Source organism: Tympanuchus pallidicinctus, unplaced genomic scaffold (genome assembly GCF_026119805.1).
Source record: "Tympanuchus pallidicinctus isolate F22 unplaced genomic scaffold, pur_lepc_1.0 scaffold7, whole genome shotgun sequence".
NCBI classification, from domain to species: Eukaryota; Metazoa; Chordata; class Aves; order Galliformes; family Phasianidae; genus Tympanuchus; species Tympanuchus pallidicinctus.
In genome coordinates, this window is record NW_026294791.1 from 17,970,575 (window position 1) to 17,996,990 (window position 26,416).

At 38.7% G+C, this 26,416-nt stretch overlaps 1 protein-coding gene across 1 annotated transcript; it reads left to right on the forward strand.

Annotated features, from left to right (window-relative positions):
* Positions 1–74: 74 nt before the first annotated feature.
* Positions 75–25,717, forward strand: SLC30A7 (solute carrier family 30 member 7). The gene is made up of 11 exons (XM_052665578.1): positions 75–235; positions 392–493; positions 5,236–5,349; positions 7,313–7,400; positions 7,727–7,853; positions 8,732–8,875; positions 10,374–10,424; positions 12,458–12,593; positions 18,679–18,769; positions 19,651–19,800; positions 22,439–25,717. Exons 1-11 carry the CDS (start codon positions 156–158, stop codon positions 22,484–22,486), a joined length of 1,131 nt encoding a protein of 376 aa, XP_052521538.1. The 5' UTR covers positions 75–155; the 3' UTR covers positions 22,487–25,717.
* The last annotated feature ends 699 nt before the right edge of the window (positions 25,718–26,416 follow it).

The window sequence follows — 26,416 nt, forward strand, 5'->3', positions numbered from 1 at the left end:
GCCGCCACCTCGGCAAAAAGCGCCCCGCCCCGACGCGGCCTCAGGCGCACGGCCGCGCAGGCGCGGGGCGGCAGACCGGAAGCGAGTGCCGAGGCCGCCCGCGGGCCTCCTCCCGCCCCGCCCGTCGCCGGCCCCGCTCGTCGCGGCCCGGTACCATGCTGCCCCTCTCCATTAAGGACGACGAGTACAAGCCGCCTCGGCTCAACCTGCTCAGGAAGGTGTCGGGATGGTTCAGGTAAAGGCGCCGGGCGGAGCGCCGCGGGGACCAGGCCCGCGACCGAACCCCCGCGGAGGGCCGAGGGGGCGATGCCGGGGCTGTCGGGTGAGCGGCTGCGCCTTCGGCCGTCTCCTCGCGGCGACCCTGCCGTGACCCTCGTGCGCTCCCTGCTAGGTCTATCCTGGCGGACAAGACCTCCCGCAACCTTTTCTTCTTCCTCTGCCTCAACCTCTCCTTCGCCTTCGTGGAGCTGCTGTACGGCATCTGGAGTAACAGGTACCGGCGGCGGAGCCAGGAGCGGGGCGGCTCTGCGCGCGGGAAGCGGCGTCTCTCGGCGGGCCGCTGCCACGTCTCCTTTCGGCGGGGCCGGGGCGGGACGGAGAGGTTCGCGGGGCTTGGGGTTGCGCGGCCGGGCCGGGCCGACCGCTTTCCCGTCCGGAGTCCCGCAGGGCGGGCGGTGGGCGCCGGCGGCTGAGGAGGTTTCTTGTGGGGACGGTGTGAGGGAGGAGAAACCGGGCGGTGGGTTGAACGTCGGGAGCCGGGGGCTGTAACCGATTCCGCGGGGTTCGTTCTGGGGATGGCGCTTTGTGAAGTGCGAGCTGGGTGGCAGGAACTGACCGTCTTCGGCCCTGAGTGAGAAATGAGGTTTGAAACATCCTGGTACAGCGGAGTGGTGCTTCGCATAGCACATGCAGAGTTGGGAAGGATGGTAGGGACTTGATTAAATGGCTGCTGGAGAACTTACAGTAACACGTAATCAGGAAATGTAGAGTAACTTCTGCACAACTGTGTGGTGTGCAAATAGAGAACAGATCGTTTAGCGTCTTCATCCTATGTGATTCTTTGGTTGAGCTGTTTAATGGTGGTATTTCTAAGTCTAAGGGATCTGCCGTGGGCGTGTGTGAAGCCAAACGGTGTGTCATTGTGTGTTGAACCCGGAGACCCTCATCAAAAGTTGCAGTACAAGCACATGTTGCTGGAACTTCTGATCAGGAGTCTTACAAGAGCAGCTGTGCAGATTGGGAAACAGCTGGACCCTTCCAGTTGTTGTCTTTTTCTATGTTTCTCAAACAACACGATAAACTGCTTAACCTTGACTACGGACGTTGCTGCTGTCACACTGGGGAGAACACCACTTTGTTTTGGGCACAGACTGTCTCTGCACTGCGCAGACTACCTTGGTTATACTTAGTTTTGACTTTGTTGATTCACTTTGCAGATTGTGTGTGGACTTCTGTGTACACAGTCTGTCTTTTCTACTATGCGTTCATAAAAATTTTTGATCTTTCTTTTAAGCAAAATATTTTTGAAAGTGTAAGAAGGAAATAAATCTTGTAGCAGAAAAGGTCCTGCATCAGAGGTAAGAAACTGAAATGACACTTGTCCAAAATTTGAAGAGTTGACTTGACTGGAATTGAGAGAATATGTTGATTCATTTGGTATGGAAGTTAAAAATTAGGGTTTGAATATTCATTAGTTGGTTCTCTTGTTTATATTTCAAGTGAATAGTTTCTGATATCTTTACATTGTGCCTAGGTTTTAGACTTAAACAAAAAAGCATTTTATCAGGTCTCTCCTTGATAGAGAGGTGTTTCTGCAGTCAAAGTGAATGGTTCATGTCTTGAAAGAATGAATATATAATAAGCAAACATAGAGCCATTCAGGGAAAATTAATTCTCATATCTGGAGAGCACAGCTCCTTTGGCTGTCAGCATGAGAAATGTAGAAATGGAATGCTTCTGAAGGGGATTTTCAGTATTGTCTTGGAGCACACACCTTTATTTTAGTGCTATCTGGACCTGTCTTGAGTATGACAAGTGACACTTGATACTGCAGGTGTTAGAAGCATTTTGAAGATGATCTTGGCTTGTACTTTCCAGTGTCCTTCGTGATGCTAATGAGGTGGATGGCAAGATTTAAAAGCTGCTGTTATTACTCAGTTAATTCTTCCCTTGGCTGTCAGACTATAGATTTTGTTTGATTGTGATTCTGAAAAATAGGCTTTTATCCATTTAAATTTAAGCACATAATTGTGAGTTCTTTATCTCTATTACTCTTATTTCAAAATTAATCTATGATTTCAAACTTCTTGTTTGCTGAGTTACTTTTTTTCCTTAAATGACAAAAACAGTAAGCTATATGATCCTCGTACAACTTCTCTGAGATTTTGATGATCACAAAGATGTTCATCATGGATTTGGATGCCATATTTTCCTAACTTAGAGCTTAAAGTTGAAATCTACTACTTGAGTTATTCTAAGATATTAATCACTACACGTGTGTCTGTGTTACTTATTCAGCTGTGGAAGTGTCCTCACTTGCATACAGTCTCTTCTACTACAGAGTTTCTGCTAATTATCCTATGGATTCCAGTGGAAGTTATTACATGTATCAGGTGTTACTAGTGGTTAATTGGATTACTTGCTTACCTTAGCAATCACTATGCACCAACTTTTTGTGTCCCTTTAATTTACAGGCAATTAAAAAAAAAAAAATCACATGCAATCAAATTGGTCTTTTACTAGGCTTTCTGTCCTTTGTGCAGCAGAACCACTTACTGCTGTACCTATAATACTATGCCATACAATGAAACGTATTAGGCAGGACAAATTGTCTGTCATGTTGATAAATCCACATGCTTCCGTGTGCTCTGAGATGTTTGCTTAAGTCTTGAAAGAGGTGGAGCTGTGTTGGTTTTGTACCTGTGGTAAGTCGTGTAGGTATGAGCGCAGTGCCATGATTATTGGCTGCGTGGCTTCTGGCTATAGAGCTAGTATGGTATTTGTTTTTTTGCTTTGGTTCTTAGACACTCCTCTTTTCCAAGAGACTATTAAAAAAAAAAAAAAGCACTTCATTAGCATTGCAAACCTATGACTATTGTCACCCTAATTACCTTTTATTACCTTTTGCCTTCATGTGTTGAGTCTTTTTTTTTCTTTTTTTTTTTTTTTTTTTTTCCTCCACTGTATCTTCTGTGCTTCTTAGTATGAAATTGAGAATGAGTTGTTTTCCTAGACGTGTCACCTGGTTTTGGGAAGGGGGGGAAGCTGTTGCCCCACCCTTAAAGAATTTGTTAAGGAATTAGATTGTGTTGCTTCCTATGTGTCCAGCCTTCTGTCTTTTAATCTTCTTTTTCCAGAATGATTTAATGTCTCTGGCTGTACCAGCTATGGATGTTTTAATGATACCATCCCCTTTCTGCAGTGTCTCAAAGATGTATGTGTTTGTGTGTGTATGTGAAGTGTGTATTTATATATATATATACATATATATATATATATATGCACATATAAATATATAAAACAAGACTTTCGTTCTCTCTGTCCTCCAAACCCACTTTTGCAGTTGCGTCTTTTGTCTGAAATACTTAATTCTAAAATTTATTTCAGTTAGGCCAAAAAGGCTTGCTTGTTCATGTGGAATAATTCAAAGTTTGTTCAATAACTTCGTGTTTGACTTCAGTGTGAATCTAGCTGTCCTCCACCTGCTGATGCCACCAGTAATTTTGGTCAAGCTGTAAATCAGAAGCTAACAACAAATGGGTGCTACTGGAAGTGTGTTGGAGAGAGAGATAGCTGGGACTTCGGAAGAAAATCAATGTATTAAACTCCTTCCAAGACAGTCACTGGATAACCTCACCTTTTTTATTTGCTGAAATAGCACATCTCAGTGATGTGTTGTGCTGATATTCTATACTTCACTGTGGTTCTGGTCCAGCTTTGGGATGATCCTTAGCAGCTGATTGCCTGTTGGTATCCACTGACCAGCTGATATTGAGAGGTGAAGCGAGCCATTTATTGAAAATAGCTCAATTGAACCTTACCAGTGGGTGAGAATTAAAGCTAAAGATTTGAAAAGATAGCTTTTCATCATATGGAGTCTTTAAGATTGGCACTTATTTAATGCTAGTTTATTTCTCTGCATAAACTTTTGTGTTCTCTAATAAATATTAGACTGAGCTTTCCTAGGATAACCCAGATCTTTAATGTAACTTGAAGAAAACCCTGATATTAAAAAGATGGATTTGACTTGATCACAGTACGTAAGGAAATTTCTATTAAGAGCTATCCATCCATGTTCTGAGGGAGTGTTTATCTGGCAGCTGTCAGAGCTTGTGTTACTTGTGTTGCTGACATTGCTAGTGAGCTGCATTTTGTGAATGTTCAAAACTTTGATTAGGTTGTGGCTTAGCTGAGACGTTGCCTTGATTAATTATTAGTATTATTTTTAATTTTCATTGTATTACAAATACCTGCAGTCCCTGGGTGTTTACGCTCATGATCATAGTCCTGTTAAGTCTGGGATTTTTTCTGGTTATGACATTTTTGTCAGGAAGTAGAACTATTGGAACAGAGAAATTGAACTTAATTTTGTTTGGGAAAAAAAGTCTTGTTTGCTGTGTAGTAGGCGTTATAGAAATCTGTAATAGCTTTCTACAGGTCCTACATATTTGCTGAAAGAGTTTAAAGATATTTGGTAACTGGGTGAAATAAATAAAGTTCTTTAGAAGGTATGTAATAAAAGTGAGGTGTTTTTTCTAAGCTGTTTTCTAAAGTTAAGTTCTTTGATAGACTTTTCAAAGGTGTTTAGATGTTACAGTAATTCTGTGTACATTGTGGAAAAGTTCTGTCATAAGCAGAAGGTGTCTTGTCCACCATTCCACGGTTATTTTGGTATTAATAAGCAGAATGTTTATTATTTGTGGCTGTATCAACCTCTGGGGCTTTGAATTGTGTCAGTGGAATTCCCTCCCACCCATCATCCCAACATATGCCAGATGGATTTCTTGCTAAGCGCTCTTTCAAAGCAGCTTCACTAGGCTAACAAAAGCAGGTTTGTCAGCGCACAAACTGCCTTTGTCAGCATACTTATATTGGTGGTCTGGTGTGGGTTTGTCCCCTGAGCTAGCAGAACTGTGCCAGAGGCTTAGAAGCAGTGTATTCTTCTAGTGCGTAAAAGATGGAATGCTCTGTGTTTTCTTGTGCCCAACATAACATATTTTTTCTGTTCTTTTCCAGTTTAGGTTTAATATCAGATTCTTTTCATATGTTTTTTGATTGTACTGCTCTCCTGGCTGGACTAGCAGCTTCAGTTATTTCAAAGTGGAGGTCAAATGATGCTTTCTCATATGGGTAAGAAACTTCAGGCTGTTACCTTAATGTGTTCACAAAACCTATTTTTGCAGAACGTGGAAAAGTTATATCAAAGGTATGCTTTTTAAGGTGAATTATTTAAATCTTTGATGTATTTCCCTAGAAACAGGAAAAAATGTAAAGGTGCTGCTTTTGATGAGTACATTTCACTGCTAAGAGCTCTGCAATAGTACTAGGGTGACCAGGTTACAGAACACGAAGTTGCTATGCTTTGTCATGGATTTGCCTACATGGTGAGCTGAGGTGTATCACAGGGAATTGCAGACTGCTGTTGCCCTATACCTTCTGAAAGTTATCTCTGAAAGCCCTAAGTCTAGCAGATGGTGCACCTGAGATTATAAACCATGCCTTGCAGACTCAGCAGGATTCAGAAAGTGTAGTTACCGTTAACAGCTGTGGCTGCCACTGAAGTTCCCATGAACACAGCTGTGCTGTCCTCCAGGTATCCTTTGTGGATATAATTGTTGCAGTTGGTTCTGTTTCAAGGGCTCTTGTTGCAGTTGTGCCTGTAAAAGAGCACTGGTGATGCAGTGGTATTAATCAGTCATACTGATTAACAGCAGCTGAGCTATAAGGTGGGTTGCTGCTGCTCATAGTGTTTCTGACCTGGATGTCATCAACTTCAGCTGTCTCATATAAGCATGCATCATGTAGTTTGAAACTCAAAGTCTCATAAGACTACAAGTCTTATGAGGAGCGGCTGAGGGAGCTGGGATTGTTCAGTCTGGAGAAGAGGAGGCTCAGGGGAGATCTCATTGCACTCTACAACTTCCTGAAGGGAGGCTGTGGTGCAAAAGGGTCTGGCCTCTTCTCCCAGGCAAGTAGTAGGACCCGAGGAAACAGCCAGAAGTTATACCAGAGGAGGTTTAGGTTGGATATTAGGAGAAACTTTTTCTCTCAAAGGGTGGTCAGGCACTGGAATGGCTGCCCAGGGAGGTGGTGGAGTCGCCGTCCCTGGTAGTGTTCAAGAGGCGCCTGGATGAGGAGCTGTGAGAGATGGTGTAGTGCTTGTGGTACTGATAGGAATGGGAGGGTGGTTGGACTAGATGATCTTGCAGGTCGTTTCCAACCTTGTGATTCTGTGAAAGCACTGATCAATCAAGGTGCAATAGGAGGAATTTATTTTGGCATACTGCTCTGCACTTAAACAGCTGGTGTTCCACATATGAGAGAACAGCTACCATTTATTAAGTCTGGTATTTTCTGCTTGGGTATTACATATTAATCTGATGATGTTTTGCTTTAATTGGACAAATACGTAAGAAATATTTATTTTTCTTTACTAAAAATCCCCTCTAAAAGGGAAACAAATTAATGTGTGACTTTTTTGATATGAAACAGAACTTTTCATCAGCCATCTTAAATAAGCATGTGAGATATAACCGTATTTTGTAGTTTCCAAATATATATTTATACTGTAAATTCATGCACAGATTACCTCAAATAGGAAATATTGTAAATCTTCTTTCATCTAGGCCAGATAATGGCTGCAGAGGCAAGCTCTTGCTGCTCTTGCGTTTGGGTCTCTGGAATAGAAGAATACTGAAGTTAGATGGATGGGTTAAGGCTTAGGGTTGTTTTGAGGTAGTATCCTACTTGCTTAATTCTTTGTATTTGTCTTGCTTTCAATCCACTTATCATTTCACTGTTTTATTACTGTTACCTTTCAAATGATCTCAGGAGTTGTTGTTTTCTACTACAAGTAAATATGGAAGATGAATAGAAGTTGGCTGTAGTTGTGAATTTCTTTGTCAACATGGCAAATAGTTGATTACTTATAAGCTGTCTGTAGTTTATATACTCTGTCTTATTTAGCAATTCCTTGTGTAACACAACTGTTTGAGAAGTAGGAGATTATTCTTCAGTTTTGAAGTTTCACTTTCTGATTTCCCACCTTTAAGTGGATGTGGTGATATCTGCTGTTGCTTTTGGTTTTTTGCAGGTATGTTCGAGCAGAAGTACTCGCTGGTTTTGTAAATGGTTTATTCCTCATCTTTACAGCATTCTTCATTTTTTCTGAAGGTGTTGAGGTATGTAATGACATGAAGTGTACTATCAGTTTCTATTTGTAAAGTGTATTTAGTGGAGATAAAATTATTCTGGAATTTTTTTGTGACATAAACCCATTTTTTTTCCCATGTGTTAATAGTAGCTTCTTAAGCAACCTTTGGATTTACATCAGCATTGTCAGATTTAGTGTGTGGGATTCCTGAGTAATTCCTAATTATGTCTTTATGTATACCTGCTTATTAAAGAAAGCACAAAACTGCTTAGGTACAGGAACAGCTTTTCTCACTGCCTTTTACTAATGTGATGAGACTAAAATGCTATGATTTGTTCTTGTTTTTATTTCTAGAGGGCACTGGAACCTCCTGACGTGCATCATGAGAGACTTCTTCCAGTTTCTATACTGGGATTCATTGTAAATCTTATAGGAATATTTGTTTTTCAACATGGAGGTCATGGGCATTCACATGGTTCTGGTAGGACATTTATAATTTTCAGGTTTTTTTTTTTTTTTTTTTTTTTAAATTGGAAGCATCCTGGGTAACAGTGTCCTAGAACACATCAGTGAGAGCTTCAGTATTATGTCTTTAGGTCTTTTTAGTGGCAATCCAATGCAAATGACTTGTTGCAGTATCGATTTTCATGTTTTAAGGCTAGCATTAGTATGTAACCTCTGTACTTCTCATGCATTTTCATCTGCTTCTCACCCACTAACTTGCAAGGCCTAGAAATCCATAATCTGCTTTCTGTAACATGAATTCTACTGCACATTCTTGGAAGAGAATCTTTTCTCTTGCAGAGTATCTTTTGAATAAAATTAAACTGTAGTTAGGAGGTGTCTTTCCTGGAGAAAGAATTAACAAGATGTCTGAATCAAATTTTAATATGGGCTGAAGATTCAGGTACTTTCAACTGCATGGTTTTTTAATAGTAAATGCAAACTTTGTGTAAATGTTTGTTGTAAATGTTATTTCTATTTCTTTTATGCAAAGCTAATTGATATCAGTTCCAGCTTAACCTCTGAACTGTGATACAGACTCAAAGAAGAAGCTTAAAGTTTTAATGTATGAATGGTAGTATTTCAATTTTCTATCTGCTTTCAACATGCTTGTAATAAAATTTGTGTGCATTTTTCAAGCTGTATTAAAATAACTTCTCTAATCAGATACAATTCATACAGCTACATACAAAGGTTTATATTTCAAACAGCTTGTGTTAATTTTAATCTTAACAAATTTGTTTAAAGCCATGCCTTGAGGTGACCTAAAAATGAATAGACTTCAAATAGCTGAGAAACAAATGTAAGTTTACTTCTATTCAGCACTTGTGTTTGTACTCTGATATTTGTTTATAGGGCATGAGCACAGCCATTCTCTATTTAATGGAGGTCTCAGCCATGGTCACAGTCACAGAGGTCATGGTCACAGCCATAAACATGGACACACTCATGATCATGGCCATAGCCATGGACTCCCTCATGGTCAGGAGTATTGCCATGGTAAGTACTTACTGTCATAGAGCATCACTTGACTCAATTTTGACATTACTGATTTTTCTGAACAGAAGAGAGGTTGCTGACTGCTTATTCTTATAAGTATGCAGAGAAATGGTTTTTCGTTTGTGGTTGATGAAGTGTTATAGGTTTTATTCTACCTAAATTTTTGGACTGTCATCTTTGTTATGTGCTAGCAAAAGATAAAAGTATGAAATAGCATAACATAATGAAATCAGTTATTAAGTGCTTTATTTCAATTTTTTATGAAAGTAATGAAAAAAACTACTATGCCAATGTTCTCAATTGACTTCACAGAGTAAGATATTGGGAAAGTTAAATGAGCAATTCTGTTGTTGGGTACTTAGGGATTAATTTGTTGTGTATGGACGTTGATGTTTAACAGAAGATTTTTTTGTCTTGTGCATTTGTAATCTGTTTTAAAGCTGGTTATGAGAAAGGTAATCTGTATGTTTTCTATGCTTAAATTTTTTCCTTAAAGACAGTCTGAAGAGACATCCACACAATTTGTTCACTAGCCTTTACTACGCGAGAAGAGATAGTGTGGTTGCCAGCTGTTTGAAATAATGTGAATTAAAGCCTTGCTGTAATACTGCATTGTTGACCCTTTCTGTTTGAGCTGTGAACTAAAATCTTAAGTAACTAAGAATATGTTCTTTGCTCTGAATGTGCACAGCAACTTGTGACAGGAGTACAGAAAAACCTTTACTTACGCCTTCCAGCTGATATTTGTGTTAGAAAATTGATGATACTGAAATATGGCTGGAAAACACAAACTTGGTGTTGCCATTGCTCTCCCAACCCTCTCCTGGTGGAACAAAGAATATATTTGGTGCAATTTAATACTCAAATTAATTCCTGCATAAATTATTTTATATCCTCGCCGTAAGTCATTTGCTATCTTTTAATATTTTTTCTTTAAAAAAAAAAAAAAAAAAGGGGGTTGTTTTTTTTTTTGTTTTTTTTTTTTTTTTTCTGATACATTGCCACAGAGGCATTGATCTGCTTGAATGAGAGAATTGTTTTTATTCACTTTTGGCTTCAAGTCTTACTCTTGTTTTGAATGCTTGGGGCAAGGCTTAACTGAAATATTCCTTGGTATCAAATATGATTGAACTCTTGCTTGCTCCTTTGTTTGACTCGTATTGTTGAGGTGGCTGCTTTTGCTAAATGTTGGAATGATTTCATTTCTTGATTTTTGTTTTTTTAAGAAAGTTCATTTAGAAAAAAAAAAAACCTATTTGCACATAAATACACTATATATTTTTATATGAATAAAATATGCTGTTGTGTGAAACTGTGCTTTCTTTAACAATCCATGTTTCAAGACTTAGTTGTTGCATTAAAAAACAAAAGCTAGAGCAAAAGGTGATAGCAGCTTGTCTGCGCAAGACATTGCAGAAAGGAAGACCAGAACAGAACACACCACTAGAAGAGAGCCTTTGCATGGGTTAATATGCCATTATGAATATTATCTTTGCAGATGACCATTCTCTTGAAGGGATGACTGGTTCTAGCAAGCAGATCTTACAAGGTATGATAAGAATAAATACAGTGCTTTATTTGTTTAATCCTATTCTCTTGTGACTGTTCATTACACATCTATTTCAGGCTGTGATGCCTCTGGATAAATGCTACTTTTCACTTATTTTGTCAAGTCTACTTCCATGTTTGAACAGATGAGTGCATACGCTGTGCATGGCTAGCACTGAGACATTCATTGAAGTATGAACAATGCTGTGTCAACACAGCTTAAAAGGGAGGTTGTAGAAGCTGGGGCTCAGCTTCTGTCATGATGCTGAAAAATTTAAAAAAAAAAAAAAAAAAAAAAAAAAGGAAAAAAAAAGAGAAAAAAATAAAGAGTGGTTAAAAGGAGAAATCTAAGGTACAGTGTATGTGCTAGAAACTGAAAAAGTGCTATTATTAAGATAGAGTGTATTTGAAAAATGCAGGTCAGTATAATAATTTCTGCAGGGTACTGGAGCCTTAAATTTCATCAAGCTATTGCACTTGGTTTAGACAGGATGATCATACAAGCTATAATCACTTGAAGGAGAATTGGAGTCCATAATCTCTTAAGAGCTTGTGAGGATATAAACTATTGATTACGTCAGTTTTGGCCTTCATTTTTAAGTGCTCAAAAATTAGAGGGAAAGAATTGTACAATGTAATTATCTGACATATCTGGATATGTTCTGTGTTATTTTTTCGAGTGTTTTTCTGGCTTCTTTGTGGTCCTTCCAAGGGAACATTTTCCACCTCTTCCAATACTTATATCTTCACCATTTTGTGTGTGTGTGTACCTCAAAGATGGATTACTGACTTCCAAGTGAAAGGCATGTTTTAACTGAATCACAGTATAAAAGAAAAAAAGGAAGTATTTATTTTAACTTCCCAGTATTCTTCTGAGTTCACTCTGTCCACCAACTAAGCATCCACCTGCTCATTTGTCCCCTTCCCTGCAGTGATGGTGGGGAGAAGATCAAAAGAGTACAAACAAGAAATATGCTTGGAATGTGGTATAGATGATTCAATAAATGAAGAGAAAGAAAATAGGAAACAAGCCGTCTCCCAGACAACAGCTGCTTTAGAAAGATTCTGTTGAGTTATTAGCGTGATGTTACGTAGTGTGGAACATCTCTCTGGCTGATCTGGGTCAGCTGTCCTGGCTGTGTCCCATTCCAGCGTTATGCCCAGCCCCAGCCTACTTGAATGGGGGCAGAGTGAGAAGCGGAAGGCCTTGGTGCTGTGTAAGGATCATTCAGCAATAGCTAAAATGCTGGTGAGTAACAAACAGTCACAAACCTAATGCCTGGCCCTCTGGGCTGCTATGAGGGGAATTATCTACAGACTCAGCACAAAGAAGGCTTAAGAAAATTGGTAGAATGCTGATTTATTGTTTTGAGTTAATTGTTAGTGAGGGAAGAATCTCACAATCCTGAGAATTGTATTCAGCAAGCTGTTTCTGAGTGACTGTTCCCGTTATTGCCAGCAGGGGGCGCCAAAGGCTGATTTTTGACTGCGGTCGCGAAGTTTGATTCCTCCTCTTTACCTTGAAAGAGGAAATAATAGCGAACTTGTACATTTCTGCAGTAATAAGTAATTCAAAATCGCTTGTCTTCAGCCTCTTTGCCAAGCAGCTTCTACTGTTAATGAAACATAAGCATCTTTCAAAGCCTTACAGGTCCATTTTTGTTAATATGAGTTTCTTTGCTATAATGTAGGCGAGTAATGAACGAAAAATGTTAGCTGTAGATCACTGCTTAAGTTAATAGGCATGCCATGAAGTACCCCTTCATGCCACATGCAGAAAATAATATAATTTTTTCAAGTGCTTTATATTTTTAAGGATTCGTTGAAACCCTGTGATTGCTCTTTGTGTTTGACATTTGTGTATTTTTTATTTTTTCTTTATGTATTTTACATTTGTATGTAATTGATGAGGAATGTAACAAGTGTAAATCATGTTACCTAGGTCTTGAAACTCTCCTTCTCGAAGTATCTTTGAAATAATTCTATTAGCTTTAAGAATACCAAGCTAAATTGATGTTAATTAATTTCTTGCAGGTGTATTTCTACACATTGTTGCAGACACACTTGGAAGTGTTGGTGTAATCATATCTGCTATACTGATGCAGAACTATGGTCTAATGATAGCAGATCCTATTTGTTCAATGCTGATAGCATTACTTATAGGTGTAAGGTAAGTGTTGATATCTGGTAGTCTTTTTAACGCTAGTTACAGTAGCATAAATTACAGCTCCGAAGAACATGTTTATCTATTATGCTTAGGTTTTACAGTGCTTGCTTTTATTCTGAGTAGCACATTATCTCTGTTCTGTGTGCTTGTCTTGGTGTGTTCTTAAGTGAGTTGCCTTGTTTTTCCTTTTCTACAGCTACTGCTTCTGCTCTTAAATCTGCATGTTTTAACACTGTGGGCACAGTACTACGGAAGTGTTTTTCAGGTTCAAGCTGTAAAACTCTTCCTTTCTGTATTTAGTACACACTTATGTAAGCCAATGTACTTTAGTAAATGGAGCAGAATGGCTTCAGTGCAGCAGAGTCGAGCTTGCTGGCACAGGATATGCCCTTGTCCCTGCTGAATCAAGACTGGTACTTTTTTTTCAATGGAGAAAGCTGTGTTTGTAATCTGAGACATCCTTACTCCTTTTAAGATTTAGTGGAAGTGCTTTAAGTAGTTCCTTGCTTTCCCTATTGTTGCTTACCAAGATCACTGTAAACATGAAGGAATTCAGATGAGTTTGGAGAAGCAAACATTTTATTCAGTGATGATGTTACTGGGGTATTTCTAGCAACAGTTCAAATGGTGGCACAGGGCAGAGTGCCACAAGTCCAGGTAGAACATAACTGCAGACCTTTGTCTCTTCACCCATGGTAAATATCAAATGATTGACTGCAGCTACACGCTTATGTTTATACCATATATGGCATGTTTATACCATGTGCATGGCAGTGTTCACAGAGTCATTGATGTGAATCTCCCCATTTATCAGAGTAGGACAATATTCTTCAGGTGCTAAATGCACACGAAAAATCCACATCACTATTAAATTATTGCACTAATATAAGTTCAGTAGGTAGTTTTAAACCTCCTGTAATTTCATTAAGGGCAAATTATATTAAAAAATCAGTTCTTAAAATGAAAAAGTCAATTACGTGACTGTGATCTCCTAAAATTGGAAAGAAGATGTGCAAGTTGCTGTGGGGAAAGAAGCTTCTGCTGAGTTAATGGTTGGGTAGAAGACTGTTCTCCATACTCTTTGTTCTTTAAGGGTGTACCTTTGTGTACAGCAAAGCAGTTGTGGAGCTGATCAGAAGGTACTGTATGAATGAGAGGAGTTCTTTGTTGCGTTCATATAGAGGTTGGGAGAAGGCTGAAACTTCCATAATAGGGGTTTTATAATAAAGCTATCAATAGGTCTTGTGGTGTAGTTAGGAAGGGCTTATGTGGTCTGTGTTGTCTGTTAAAAAGGCTGGAAAATTCCACTGTTTGATGTGTCCTTTGACCTGATTTCAGACTTGATGTTTGACTTGGGCTATTGGTCTACAACACTGTAACCAATCTCTAGGATGACTGTTAAGTCTCAGTGCAGTTGCATTCAGTCAGTAAAAGCAAATCTGCATTTCTTTCAGACTGGCACATTTTCGCACAGCAGTGGAGCAAAGTCAAACTGCAGATTTTATTTCCCGAGCAGTCTAACGAACTTGATTATTGATGACTTTGCTTGAAATGGACTGAACGAGGTGGTCAAGATGGCTTGTAGTTTCAGATTAATGCTTTGAGTGCTTGAGTCAACCTTTGTTTTATTTTAGTAGTAGTTTTCGTTTATGCTCCAGAACATATAAAACCATTGTTTATTCTGCGTTATTTTTCACTATGCTGTGTGTGATGTGTTCTAGAATTGACTCATGTTTCTTCAGATGCTACTGTAAGATGAACTTCTGTTGTAATAGTAGGGGCCCAACTGACTGTTGCTAGGCTATATAATACTTTTGTCCTTACATTTTTCAAGACATCTCAATCTAATTTAGGAAAACGATTATACTGAAATCTTCTGGAATTTAAAATGTGAGGGGGGAAGATTGTTTGGAAAAGACTTGAATCTGATAGTTGCAAGAGCTGGCTCTAGCTTTTGGTTCCTTAGAGGGGTGAGGAGTCAGTATCTAGTGCAGATTCCTGCCTGCCTCCGTGGGCCTATTTGCAACCTCTATAAGTGACTCCAGGAGGTATTTGATTTTAAATTAAAGATTAATTGCTGTTTCAGAAGAATGTTTGTCAATAGTGTCGGTGGTTGTTTTGGTGTTTTGGTTGTTTTGGTGGTTGTTGTTTTTCTTTTTTTTTTTTTTTGCACAGGGTGATCCATTCATCTGAAAAGTCTCCCTCTTAGCAGTTAAACCAGCTTCCTTAGGGTGGAATGGAGTAGGAGTACCTGTGTGTGCCAGCAAGTGGGATTAGTATTGTGGTTGTTTAAAGTATCATGATCTTTTCTTTGTGGATTTAACTTAAAAAATAGGAGTAGCTGTAATTCAGAGAGAAAAGTCATTCTGATCAAGCTGTTACTTGAAAATTTTAATGCTGTCTGAGGACTTCCCACTAATAGGAACTGTAAAATTTTGCTGCTTCGGAGTACGGTTGCATTAGAGCACTGACGTGCTGTCCTTTCCTACAGGAGTTTGTTAGCTCGGTTAAAATACACTACTATTTGTTTATCTTCCCAAGCTGTCATGCATGACTTCACATATATTAAATTGTTCATTTCCATTATAATCAACTGCATAGACCTCTAGTTCTATGTTACAGGTATTAGTAAGATAGACTGGGTAGACTTGGCAATGCTTTCTTTATTGCTGTTAATAACATTTCAGATTAGAAAAGTAAATATTAAACTTGTGATCTTTGTTTTGAATATAGCCTTCATGCTGGTTAAAGTTCACCATGGCCTAATTTAAAAAAAAAACAAAAAAAAAAAAACAACAAAAAAAAAAAAAAAGGAAGTTCGGAAATAGATTCCCAGTCCTGGCTCTACATTTGTGGATGGTGACTAGAAATAAATGATTTTGATATCCAGCTATAGATTTTCAGCTACTGTATTTGATCAACCATACCTGGGCTTGGGTCTTAGCAGTGTTTGTTCATCTTCCACATTAAAAAAATTCTCAAGAATCCTGTTTATTTTGTAGTGCTGAGAGCACTGAATGAGTTTCCTGTTTGTGATCCGACAACAATAATTCTAAGGGGAACTTTACTCTTCAGTTACTTCCAGTCTTGCTGTTTAAGATGATGCTGGTGCCAGAGTCTTGGTAAGCGTGCTTAGAAAAGCAGTGGCACAAGCTGTATTAGACTGCAACGGCTGTGATGCAAGTCAGTCAAGATTGTAATGCTTTCATACTTCGTTGTTAATCAAGCAGCGTGGAATAGTGGGAGGGTGGGTTTATCAGATTAGTATCATTGGGTCTTATCTGTGTTAAATCCTCTCATTTCCTCTATAACAATGTTTGTGAAAGCATAATGTGATTTCGTACTGTTAACTCATTTTGTACACAGCAGCTACCTATAAAAGCTATTATGGCTTTTGGATATGTTTATATCTTGAGGATTAGAGCCTCTTTCAGGTTCTATTGTCTTATAACATGATATTTTGAATTCAAGTCTTGGTAACAAGAGACAATTGGAAAATTGTATCTGCTTTGGTAGCAAAGCTTAGAGACCACCCACGCATGAAAAAAGTTGCATAGGAATGCAAACACTGCTGGAGGAGCAGCTCCATGTATTTCACACTAATGACTGATGGAATTCTGGGTTTTAATCAAAGGCTTTCTACTGCAGTACTATGCATGAAACAGTGGAATATCAAAGACTTCAGAAAAATGGTTTCTATACTTAGTCATATCATTTTTGTTTACAGAGAAAGGTTACCTGGAAAGAGAGAGAAAGCGTCCCTCTGGATGTAGATATGCATATGGCCTTGTGTGCTCTGAGAGTGTTTGTGGGAGTGTTGCTGTCTTCTGGCCTTTTCAGCTTTGCAAGAGATAAATGTCTTCCTAATTAAATGAGGAAGCTGTGACCAAACTTTCACCTACAGTATCAAACAACTCCCCGATTTGCCTGTATTCTTTGTACTTCTAAGATGACGACATTTAATTAAACACTGTGCTTTGGGTTTCTCATTAAGTCTTGATAAAAGAAAGATAATTCATGCAGCGCTATTTTTAGAAACTTGTTCAGGAAATTTCTCTAAAGGCATTAATGTGGAACCATTACAAACTGTGGAATGGGTGAAATCTTGTCCTCAGGAAGGCCCTCTTTTAAACTGCTCCACCTATACAGCGGATTGTCTTTCACCATTCACCTCTTTGTTACAACAGTTGACTTTGTGTAACTGATTTCAATCTGCTGCTTAAAACTGCTCCCCATTTCCTGGCAAGAAGAGACAGCGTTTGTGCTTTGCACACCATGTTGGTTGTACAGACCCAGGTTTGCAGAATGAAGCAGGTAGTAAGTTTGAAGACATCTTCGGCAGAACTGCTCATTAATGAGGTTTTAATTTCATCTTTTCAGTGTGTATCCTCTTCCAGAATGTATTAATCAATTTCACTGACCAGATTCTTTCTTGGAATAGGTTAAGTTAACATGCCTCACCTGCTACTCTTAAGTTCCTGTAGACTGTCTCCAAATCTTCTGCTTTTTGCTAATTCTTGTCCATTCTGTCAGATAATGCACATTAGTTTTGTGAAATAATGTAAATGCATGCAAATCAGACATATTTTGGCTAGACTCTTTCATGGGTGTTTTTTTCACCCTTATTCATCTTTTTCGATAAAAAGGCAAGCTCCTAATTCTCCATGCCTTCTGTCCTTCCTCTGGGAGAAAAATATGTGGTGTGTCTGAATTTTAAGTCTTTAACTCTTTTTCCCTATACATCTGTTAATACGCTGTGTATAGAATGTGACACTCCAATTAAGACTCTTTTTAGACAGATAGACAGCTAATGTATTTCTAAATGTTTGTCTTGGTGATAAGTTCAGTTTTAATATCTCCAGTCTGCCCCTATCTGCTTCTTCCTAGTTCTGAACTGATTGAGTAGCAGCACAATTGTATGAGGCCACATGGAGTATGTCAGGCAGTGAATTTGAGTGGAATAATGGGTATATTTCCAGAGAGGCTTTAATGTTAGGGTGCTTATTCTCCCTGTGGTTCATTACATAAGAGCCATGCAACCTCTGACTCCATTCTACTGCAGCCAGAGATTATCCGAAGAGTGAGCTGAGCACGGGAAGCTGCATATGCTGGCACTGCTTCAAGACAGAAATGGAACCCATTACTCTGCTTACTCCAGCCATGATGTCAGTTTTAGACACAAAAACTCAGTTTATGGCTTCTTAAATGTATCATTGCTTTTGCTGTAGAGAATGGAGTGACTTACATGCTCTTGAAATTAGATTACTATTTAAGTTTTGAGATTAGGCTATAGTTACTACAATCTTAAGTTTTAGGATGTTCTACTGAACCAAGCATGATAGATTGCTCCTAAACAAAAATCAACATACTGAATGCTTAGTAAGTGTAAACTTTCAGTGATAGAAATGGGATATGAACTTACTGGTGGCTTTAGAAAAAAAAAAAAAAAAAAGGTATTATCTTTTTCATTTGCTGTTAAGCAAGACCATGCAGTAAAGAGGGAACCTCTAATTGCTTCCAAATGTTAAATCTTTGAGGTCAGATGAGACCCTACACTTATTTCATGTCAAGAATATGCTAAGTATTCTGTTTCTGACAAAATATCTTTGGTATAGCTGGACTGGTGCATACTAATTTTGTTTTATGATCTCCTTATTATTTTAGTTCATAAGAAAGATATGTCTTAAACCAGACACAAAAGAAAAACATCTTCAGTTGCATATTTTCATGGTTGCTTGTAAGTGATATGCTGTTGAAGTAGGTTTTGGTTTTAAGCTATGCTTATCAGCTACTTTGTCATATATGTTTAAGATACTTAAAATTTCATCCCAAATCCCACAGTTAAACCAGTTATTTTTTTGAATGTTGTCTGATTGTCTCTGGGTAATTGAGGGAGAAATTAGTTTGCCTTTAGCATGACACCATCAGAATTTGTCTATTCTTTTATCTGTGGCAGGTTTTCATGATAACTTTCTCATCTTCTGATCAAACAACTAAAGAACTATTCAAGAGCATTAAGGAATGTTATTTTGCTCTGGTCTGCAACTTCTGAAAATGTCACAGTAGCTAACCTCCTTTTTCTTTATAGTATTGTTCCACTTCTAAAAGAATCAATTGGAATTTTGATGCAGCGAACTCCTCCATCTCTGGAAAATGCCCTGCCTCAGTGCTATCAGAGGGTAAGCTCTTACTTTGGCCATATTTGTGTACGAGGAAACTACTGAGTTAATGAACCTCAGCTGTACATGAGGATGTTATGATTTTTTTATCCAGTAAAGCCTGTAAGAGGTTCTCTAGATTGTGAAGATGCCAGATAAATTATTTTCCTGAAATCCTAAATATTATGTAGCTTAAGCTCAACTTGTGCTATGTTAGGTTAGAAAAAGAGATCCCAAAGTCTTTCCTCACAGTCACTTGTGCTGCTAGTGCATGATGTTTTTCTTTTGTCCAGGACAGTTTCTCAAAATCCAGTTCTGTCTTTACTAAATTAGATAAAATAACATTGACAAGTGTGTGTAAGGAGGTTAATCTGGGTTTGATTTGTCCTGTTACTTTTGGCTGACTTACCTTATAATGTGTCGTGATCTGAACATGTGAAGCGCCTTTGCAAACTTACGAAGTACATTGTATTAATGTGCTTGTAGAGTGAGTGTCGTTTCTCAAAAAGTTCTGGGTTTATGGTGGCCACATGAAGGCTTTTTACTAAAGTTGGAAGAATGGTTTTGACAGAACAAACTTAAGCCCTCACAAAATATTTACAGGCATATTAATACATTCCGGTTAATGGAATCTCTCTACTTTTTTAATGGGAAAATTACTGCATTTGCAGAAATTGCTGTTAGAGTCATTCAACAAAATAAATGATTTTTCTCTCTTGGACACCACAGTTTTCAGAAATGGTTCCAATAAAATATTTGTACAGTATACAAAAAGCAAGATACAGAATTATGACCAATACATAGAATCTGCTTTCAATTCTTTACAACCACGAAGACTGTAGTAAGGAATTAAGTCCATGTATTTTCAGGGAAAAATAATATAAGGTTGCTTTTATGTTTAGGTGCAGCAGTTGCAAGGAGTTTACAGTTTACATGATCCACACTTCTGGACCCTCTGTACTGATGTTTACATAGGGACTTTGAAATTATTAGTAGCTCCTGATGCTGATGGAAGGTGGATTCTAAGCCAGACTCACAATATTTTTACTCAGGTATGTATCTCATTAGCAGAGTCACCTGGAGTGACACTGCAACCCTTATTAAGAAAACAGGTTTAAATTTTTTGTATCGTTCTAACTGTTGAAAAGCTTCTCTTCCCCAACTGTGTAGAACAATTTCAAAATTCTGTGTAAGGTAGGTTGAATTTCTGTACCCCTCTGCATTAACTTTTGATGCCACTTAATGGGGATAACAGCAGTAATCTTCTGAGCCGTACTGAATGAAGATGAAGCTTGTATATTTGAGTGAACATGAGGAACCAAGAAAATAAAGGGACTTTGTCCAAAAAAAGCTGTAAATTCCCCATCCTTGGAGGCATTCGAGGCCAGGTTAGATGGGGCCTGGGTAGCCTGATCTGGTGGGTGGCAACCACCCTGTGGCAGGGGGGTTTGAACTAGATGGGCTGTAAGATCCCTTCCAACCTAAACCATTCTATTATTCTATGACTTACTTTTTATTATTATATGTATTTATTTTATTTTATTATTTTTCTCCTCTTAAAAATTCCAGAATTAATAGTTTAGGGATTTGCATGCAGCTAGCATACTCAGTTTCTGCACTTTCAGGAAAAATGCCACTGAAAACAGCCCTACAATGTGCATAAGTTTTAAAGATGATAGTTGCAGGGAACTCACTAAAAACAAATACAAATACTTGTTTTTGTGATGCAAGTTTCAGTGAAGAATTTGTTACAGATGTTCTAAAATGTAATTTTATTGATAAAGTTGGGTCATTTTTGAGATATTCCATTATATACTGCTCTAATTATCAATCAGGTACAAATTAGTCTGCATGGCTTTCTCTGCAGACTGTGTACTTTGAGATTGTTAAGGAATAGTTTCTGGGAAGGACTGTGCAGAACATTGAGTCCTGTATACTCAAAACTGATTTTACATCTCAAGTCTCCAAAGCATTGTGCTTTCCTAGTGACTCATTCTATAGTGACTCATTACTCTTTTGTAGCTTTGCAATTTTAGAGCTGTGTATCTTGGAGGTGAACTGGGGGAGCAAGGTCTGTTGCTCTTTTTACCTGACTTATGATAGTAAGTTTGAGCAAGTAGATTTTTCTCTTCAGTAATACTGGCCTTTATCAGCCTCGATATAACTGCTGATGGTTTTTGCAGCTCAGCTGAGCTAAAAGCAAGTAGAAGATGGTTGAAGGCAATCTGTTCTTTAGCAGTGTACAGCCTAGTCTTTCAAGGTCACCTTGTGACCATCACAGTACTCGCTTGACATTGAGGTTAAAATGAGTTAAACTGGATGAGGTTTAACAAAAGCAAGTGTAGAGTCTTGCATCTAGGGAGGAGTAATTGCATGCACCAGTACAGGTTGGGGGATGAGCTGCTGGAGGGGAGCTCTGCTGAGAGGAACCTGGGTGTCCTGGTGGATGACAGGTTGGCCATGAGCCAGCAGTGTGCCCTTGTGGCCAAGAGGGCCAATGGCATCCTGGGGTGCATTAAAAAGAGCGTGGCCAGCAGGTCAAGGGAGGTGATCCTCCCCCTCTACTCTGCCCTGGTGAGACCTCATCTGGAGTACTGTGTCCAGTTCTGGGCTCCCCAGTACAAAAAAGACAAGGATCTCTTGGAAAGAGTCCAGCGGAGGGCCACGAAGATGGTGAAGGGCCTGGAGCATCTCTCCTGTGAGGAAAGGCTGAGTGATCTGGGTCTGTTCAGCCTTGAGAAAAGAAGACTGAGAGGGGACCTGATCCAGGTCTATAAATATCTAAGGTGTGGGGGGCAGAATGGCGAGGCCAGACTCTTTTCAGTGGTGAGTGGAGACAGGACAAGGGGAAACGGCTGGAAACTGCAGCATAGGAAGTTCCGCACAAATGTGCGCAAGAACTTCTTTACGGTGAGGTGACGGAGCACTGGAACAGGCTGCCCAGGGAGGTGGTGGAGTCTCCTTCTCTGGAGATGTTCAAGACCTGCCTGGATGCCTACCTGTGCGACCTGCTGTAGGGAACCTGCTTTGGCAGGGGGGTTGGACTCGATGATCTCTGGAGGTCCCTTCCAACCCCTACAATTCTGTGATTCTGTGAGTTAAATTATTTTTATGAGGTTTTTTTACTGATGGTATAACTGATTCAATCTAAGCCTAGTTTAATAGAATTTCCAAGGAAATATTTTGGAATGATTTGCATACCTTTACCAAAAGTTTTTCTAGCATCTCATGTCAAATCAATTCAGCATAGATAACCCTTGTTGTTTTTTGTTAAAATCTAAGAAGAGTAGAGTTGGTTCAAACCACAAATCCTGTGTTATAGTCTTGTGCTTTTGCTCCATTTCAGCCTTACAACCTGTAAGCTGTTGTTTTCAAGGAGTTAAGCTTGTACAAGAGAAAATTTCTTCTTTATATGACAGTTATTTAGTTATTTATACTTACACATATACATCTTTTTTCTATATGAAGAACCATGTGTTTCATGCAGTGCTCTCTAAAAAATGTATGGGTTTCAAAATTTTTAGGCATCTCAACAAATGTTTTGCTGAATGTGGAAGGTGAGAGAGAGAAAATGAGGATTCTGAGCCTTTTTGTAGGGCAGCTTACTGATGTGGACAGTTGATCAGTACAGTTAAATTGCTTTGGCTTTATCATTTGGTGTTATTTTTAATCTCCTTCTCTTTTCCACAGGCAGGAGTAAGACAGCTTTACGTACAAATTGATGTCGCAGCCATGTAGTGAGCTTCTGAAGTTGTGCTGTTGGACCAAAGTTTTTTGTACTGTAATGGTATAAAACAAGACACTTCCCAAGACAGAGCCTGCCTCTATCACTGGCCTGGAATTGACTGAATAGACTTTTGTCCTTGGGCTATGGATGAAGTTGACTTCTGAGGAGTAAATATGGAATGAATGTTATGAACTCTGGGTCTTGTCTTTTTGTGGCCCCCTAAACTTGTAAGTTTTTTGAAGGTTTTTTACTTACTACGTTTGTTCCAATAGGAAACTAAAATGGTGGTACTGGAAATTCTGTGACGTCTTCAGTAAAGCTGCTGAAACCACTGCTCATTCCCATAAAACCAGTGTTATCAAAATTGGAGACTTGTACATAATGTCACAATGGCTGACATGCTTCGATATAATTGTATGTTTGTACAATTGTTTGTACTTTGCAAACTTAATGAACCAAACCATATTGGGTTTTCAAAGTGCCTTTTATATCATGAGAGGTATTTGCCAGCATAAATATGAAGCATCAAAGGGTTTTATTACTTCTACAAATATATCTTGTATGCAGTCTGATTATTTACTAGTGATGTATGTGGGGACTTCGTATACTTGTATAACTGTAGATGTTAGACTTCCCTTATTATTGCATTGTACCAAACAGGAAAATATCTGAAGGTAAAAGGCAAAGCCATTGTAAAGAGACTTCCAAAACAAGCTGGGTATTTTGTTGCACATATCTTGTGGAAGCTATTTTAGTCAAAGATTTAGATTCAACTCCAATTCTTAGTCTCTTCATACTGTTGAGAGTAATGAGATGTTACCTGATGCTACCTGTGTCCGTAGTCACCCAAAAAACAGACAGCTGAGGGAATTGTTTCCATGGTTGATGGGAACAATGCATGAAGCTTTTTTTTATTTTCCAAACTGTAAGAAAGAGCAGACAAAATTACACCTCTATCTTTGTGAAAGTCTAAATCTCTTTAACAGCTTGTAGTAATTCTTGTTAAAGTGTTTGGTGAGGTAGCTTTTGCCTTTCCAAATACTGAAGATGTGTTCCTGGTGGGTATACCTGAAATGGAAATAAAGGCCATTCTTCATGTTATTCAAGATTATACTTTTCCAGGATGAAAAGTCATGGTTATTTTTTTTACTATTTCACTGTAGGCTTTTGTGTTTTCATTGGAAAAAACATTCTCAATGGAGTAAGTTGTTTGTTTTTTCCAGATATGTTAGTTGTATTTTGTAGTCATTTTTCCAATCTGAGCATTGTTTTCAACAACAATCTGCTATACTTCATATTACAGATAATTCCACTGTGCTGTTGTAGATAAATTAGTAAGAGAAGGTGTTGTAAGAAGGCATTATATTTCACAAGTAGAACATTGTGGAGGGAGAAACAAGGCAGCTGTTTGTCTTGTAAATCATAGCCAATAATGCCAGTTATAGATTTTAAGTGTTCTTCAGGCACCTGATACAGAGTAGTGTACCAGCCAACACCTGTAGAAGCCAGCAGTGTCTCTGTGGTAAGTGCTAGGAAAACACTGAAGGCTTCTTTGCAGAAACGGTTTGTTTACCACTGATGTTACTAAATTCATAAGAGGAAGTTTCTGGTACTCTTTCTGTTGCTCCTGTTTAGCATCTGAACTTTGATCTCTCTTTCTGGGAAAATACTGATGGTTGCCAGATTGATAGATCTGAATTCTCCTAATGAAATATAGAGATGTTAACGTTGATTTTGTAGAAAGCTTGGGGTTATACTTCTTGATCTTGCAACTGAAAACTGGGAGTAAGGAATGACAGCAGTAGAAAGCTACATACCTCTTCTAAACTTTATGGTCCTTTCCAGTCCTCACAGCCTTCTTTATCCTTATTGCTGCTTTCTGATCTTACTCATTTCTCCAGGGGGTGCAGGTGTAGTGGGCAGCTTGCACTGACCTACATCTTGCCTCACTCCTCTGTCAGGCCTGCCTCCCATTTCACCTTGCAGATGCTCTGCCAGCTGTGGAGGTCCTGACTGGAGGATGAAAAGTTACATGGGATGAGGCAGGGTGCAAGAATCTGTTGAGCAAATTTGATTGTATCAGTTGAAGATATCATTTGCCTGTATGGCCACAGAAAAGGTAATTAAAAGACAGCTGGAAGTCATCATTTTGTAGAGACGCGTGTAGACTGCGGCTTGTTGTTTGACAGCAATTTCTTGATGTTGTAGTCAATGTTTAAAGGCAAGCACTAGCCAGCTCCATTGCAACTGTCATGATCAAAGAGCTCAGTTTGATTTAAATTATAGCAGCTCAGAGAATCTTTGGGGTCTGAGTATTCCTGGACTTACTGAAGTATATTGTAGTGCTGCTCGTGTTGTAGGGCTCGGTCGCTGTTTAGTTGTCTTAATGAAAAGACAACTACTGCAACTGCTGCAGATTCTCAGAGTGAGCATCTACCCAAGTGGCATTTGGTTTGGGCATTGTTGTTTTTTTGTTTTTAAAGATACGTATCTACAAAAGTTTTCATTATAGGAAATTAAATGCAAAAGCCTATAAGCTGGTTATAATTACACAATGTTGATTTTAATAGTTTTTTATATCTTTTTATTGCTTACGAGGGCTTGATTTCTAAACAATCCATACCACCTTAATTTTTAAGGAGGACTTGATGTTTTATAAGAAATACATTCTTTGTGAAATACAGTTCTGAGTGTAATTTAGGGAGGTCTGACTCAAAATAGACTTTTAAACCTACTTAGCCTTTCTGATGAAGGATAAGCATTGCAGGGTTCTACAAAAGACAGTAGATGGCCTGTCCCAGTAGCTAACTGCAATCAAATTTAGGTCCCCTGTGTCAGCAAGTGATGATATTTGACTGTTGGTTCTCTTCAGCTACTGAGGGGCGACTGGCTGAGGCTTTAGGAGAGTACAGACCATGCAGCTGAAAGTGCAGCCTTTTTTGTCTTGGATATCAAAACTCAGTTATTTTGCTTTGCTGATTATGTAGCAATTGACTTATAACAGGTTTTGCTTCTAGCACATTAATAGATACATCACCTTGTTGAAGCAGACTTGTGTGGGTTCCTGACATCTAGCAATGGATAAGTGTCTGCAGATCATCTGCTGAAACTGATTTTCATAGCAAACAATATGGAAGTTTGAGCCAAGTTCTCAAAGTATGCTTTCCTTACATTTTCATGTAGCTGAACTTTAACGTAGGGTTTCTGATTTAAGTGGGTTTTTTTGTTTGTTTGTTTGTTTGTTTTTTCTGTGAAAGAAAATAGTAATTTAAAACTACCCGGACCAAAGTCCAATCCTGCAAATTGCATTTTTACACAATGTACAGCAAAATGATATTTTACTTGGTGAGAGCATACTGTGAAAGACTTGACTGTTTCTGAAGAGTTTAAAAAAGAAAAAAACTGCTCTAGAATGCCTGCTATTAAAATGCCCTCAATGTAGTAGTAAATGTGGCCCTTGGAGAGAGTTTGATTTGCTCAAGAGAGAAAGTGCAAATTAAATAAATGGCTCTATTTCTACATAATACTGCTTACTAAAAGTCAAGCTTAATCTCATTAGAGTGGAGGACACTATTTTTAGTCAGAAATTGAAACGTGCTGCTGCTAGTAGGATAGACCTTAGTTACTTAACATCATTTTTATTTCTTACTTGAGTTTAAAGGTAGAGGAAGGAAAGGTATCTGTTTTCTGTTGGTCAGTGAACCTTTTTCAGGAAGGTAAACAGACAGAAGGTAAGAGAAGCTGCCTCTGAACTGCAGTTTTCCACCCTTGAATATTTAAGCTGCAATCAGATTGGGAACTTCATGACTTTTTTCCCAGTCTGAATGTAGATTTCAGTTGCTGAAACCTTGATGCTTTCAAATCCTAGTGTAATTCATGTAATGAGACAATTCCAATGCCAGTTCAGAACAGCTTTAGTTACTGATTAGCCCTGTCCTGTT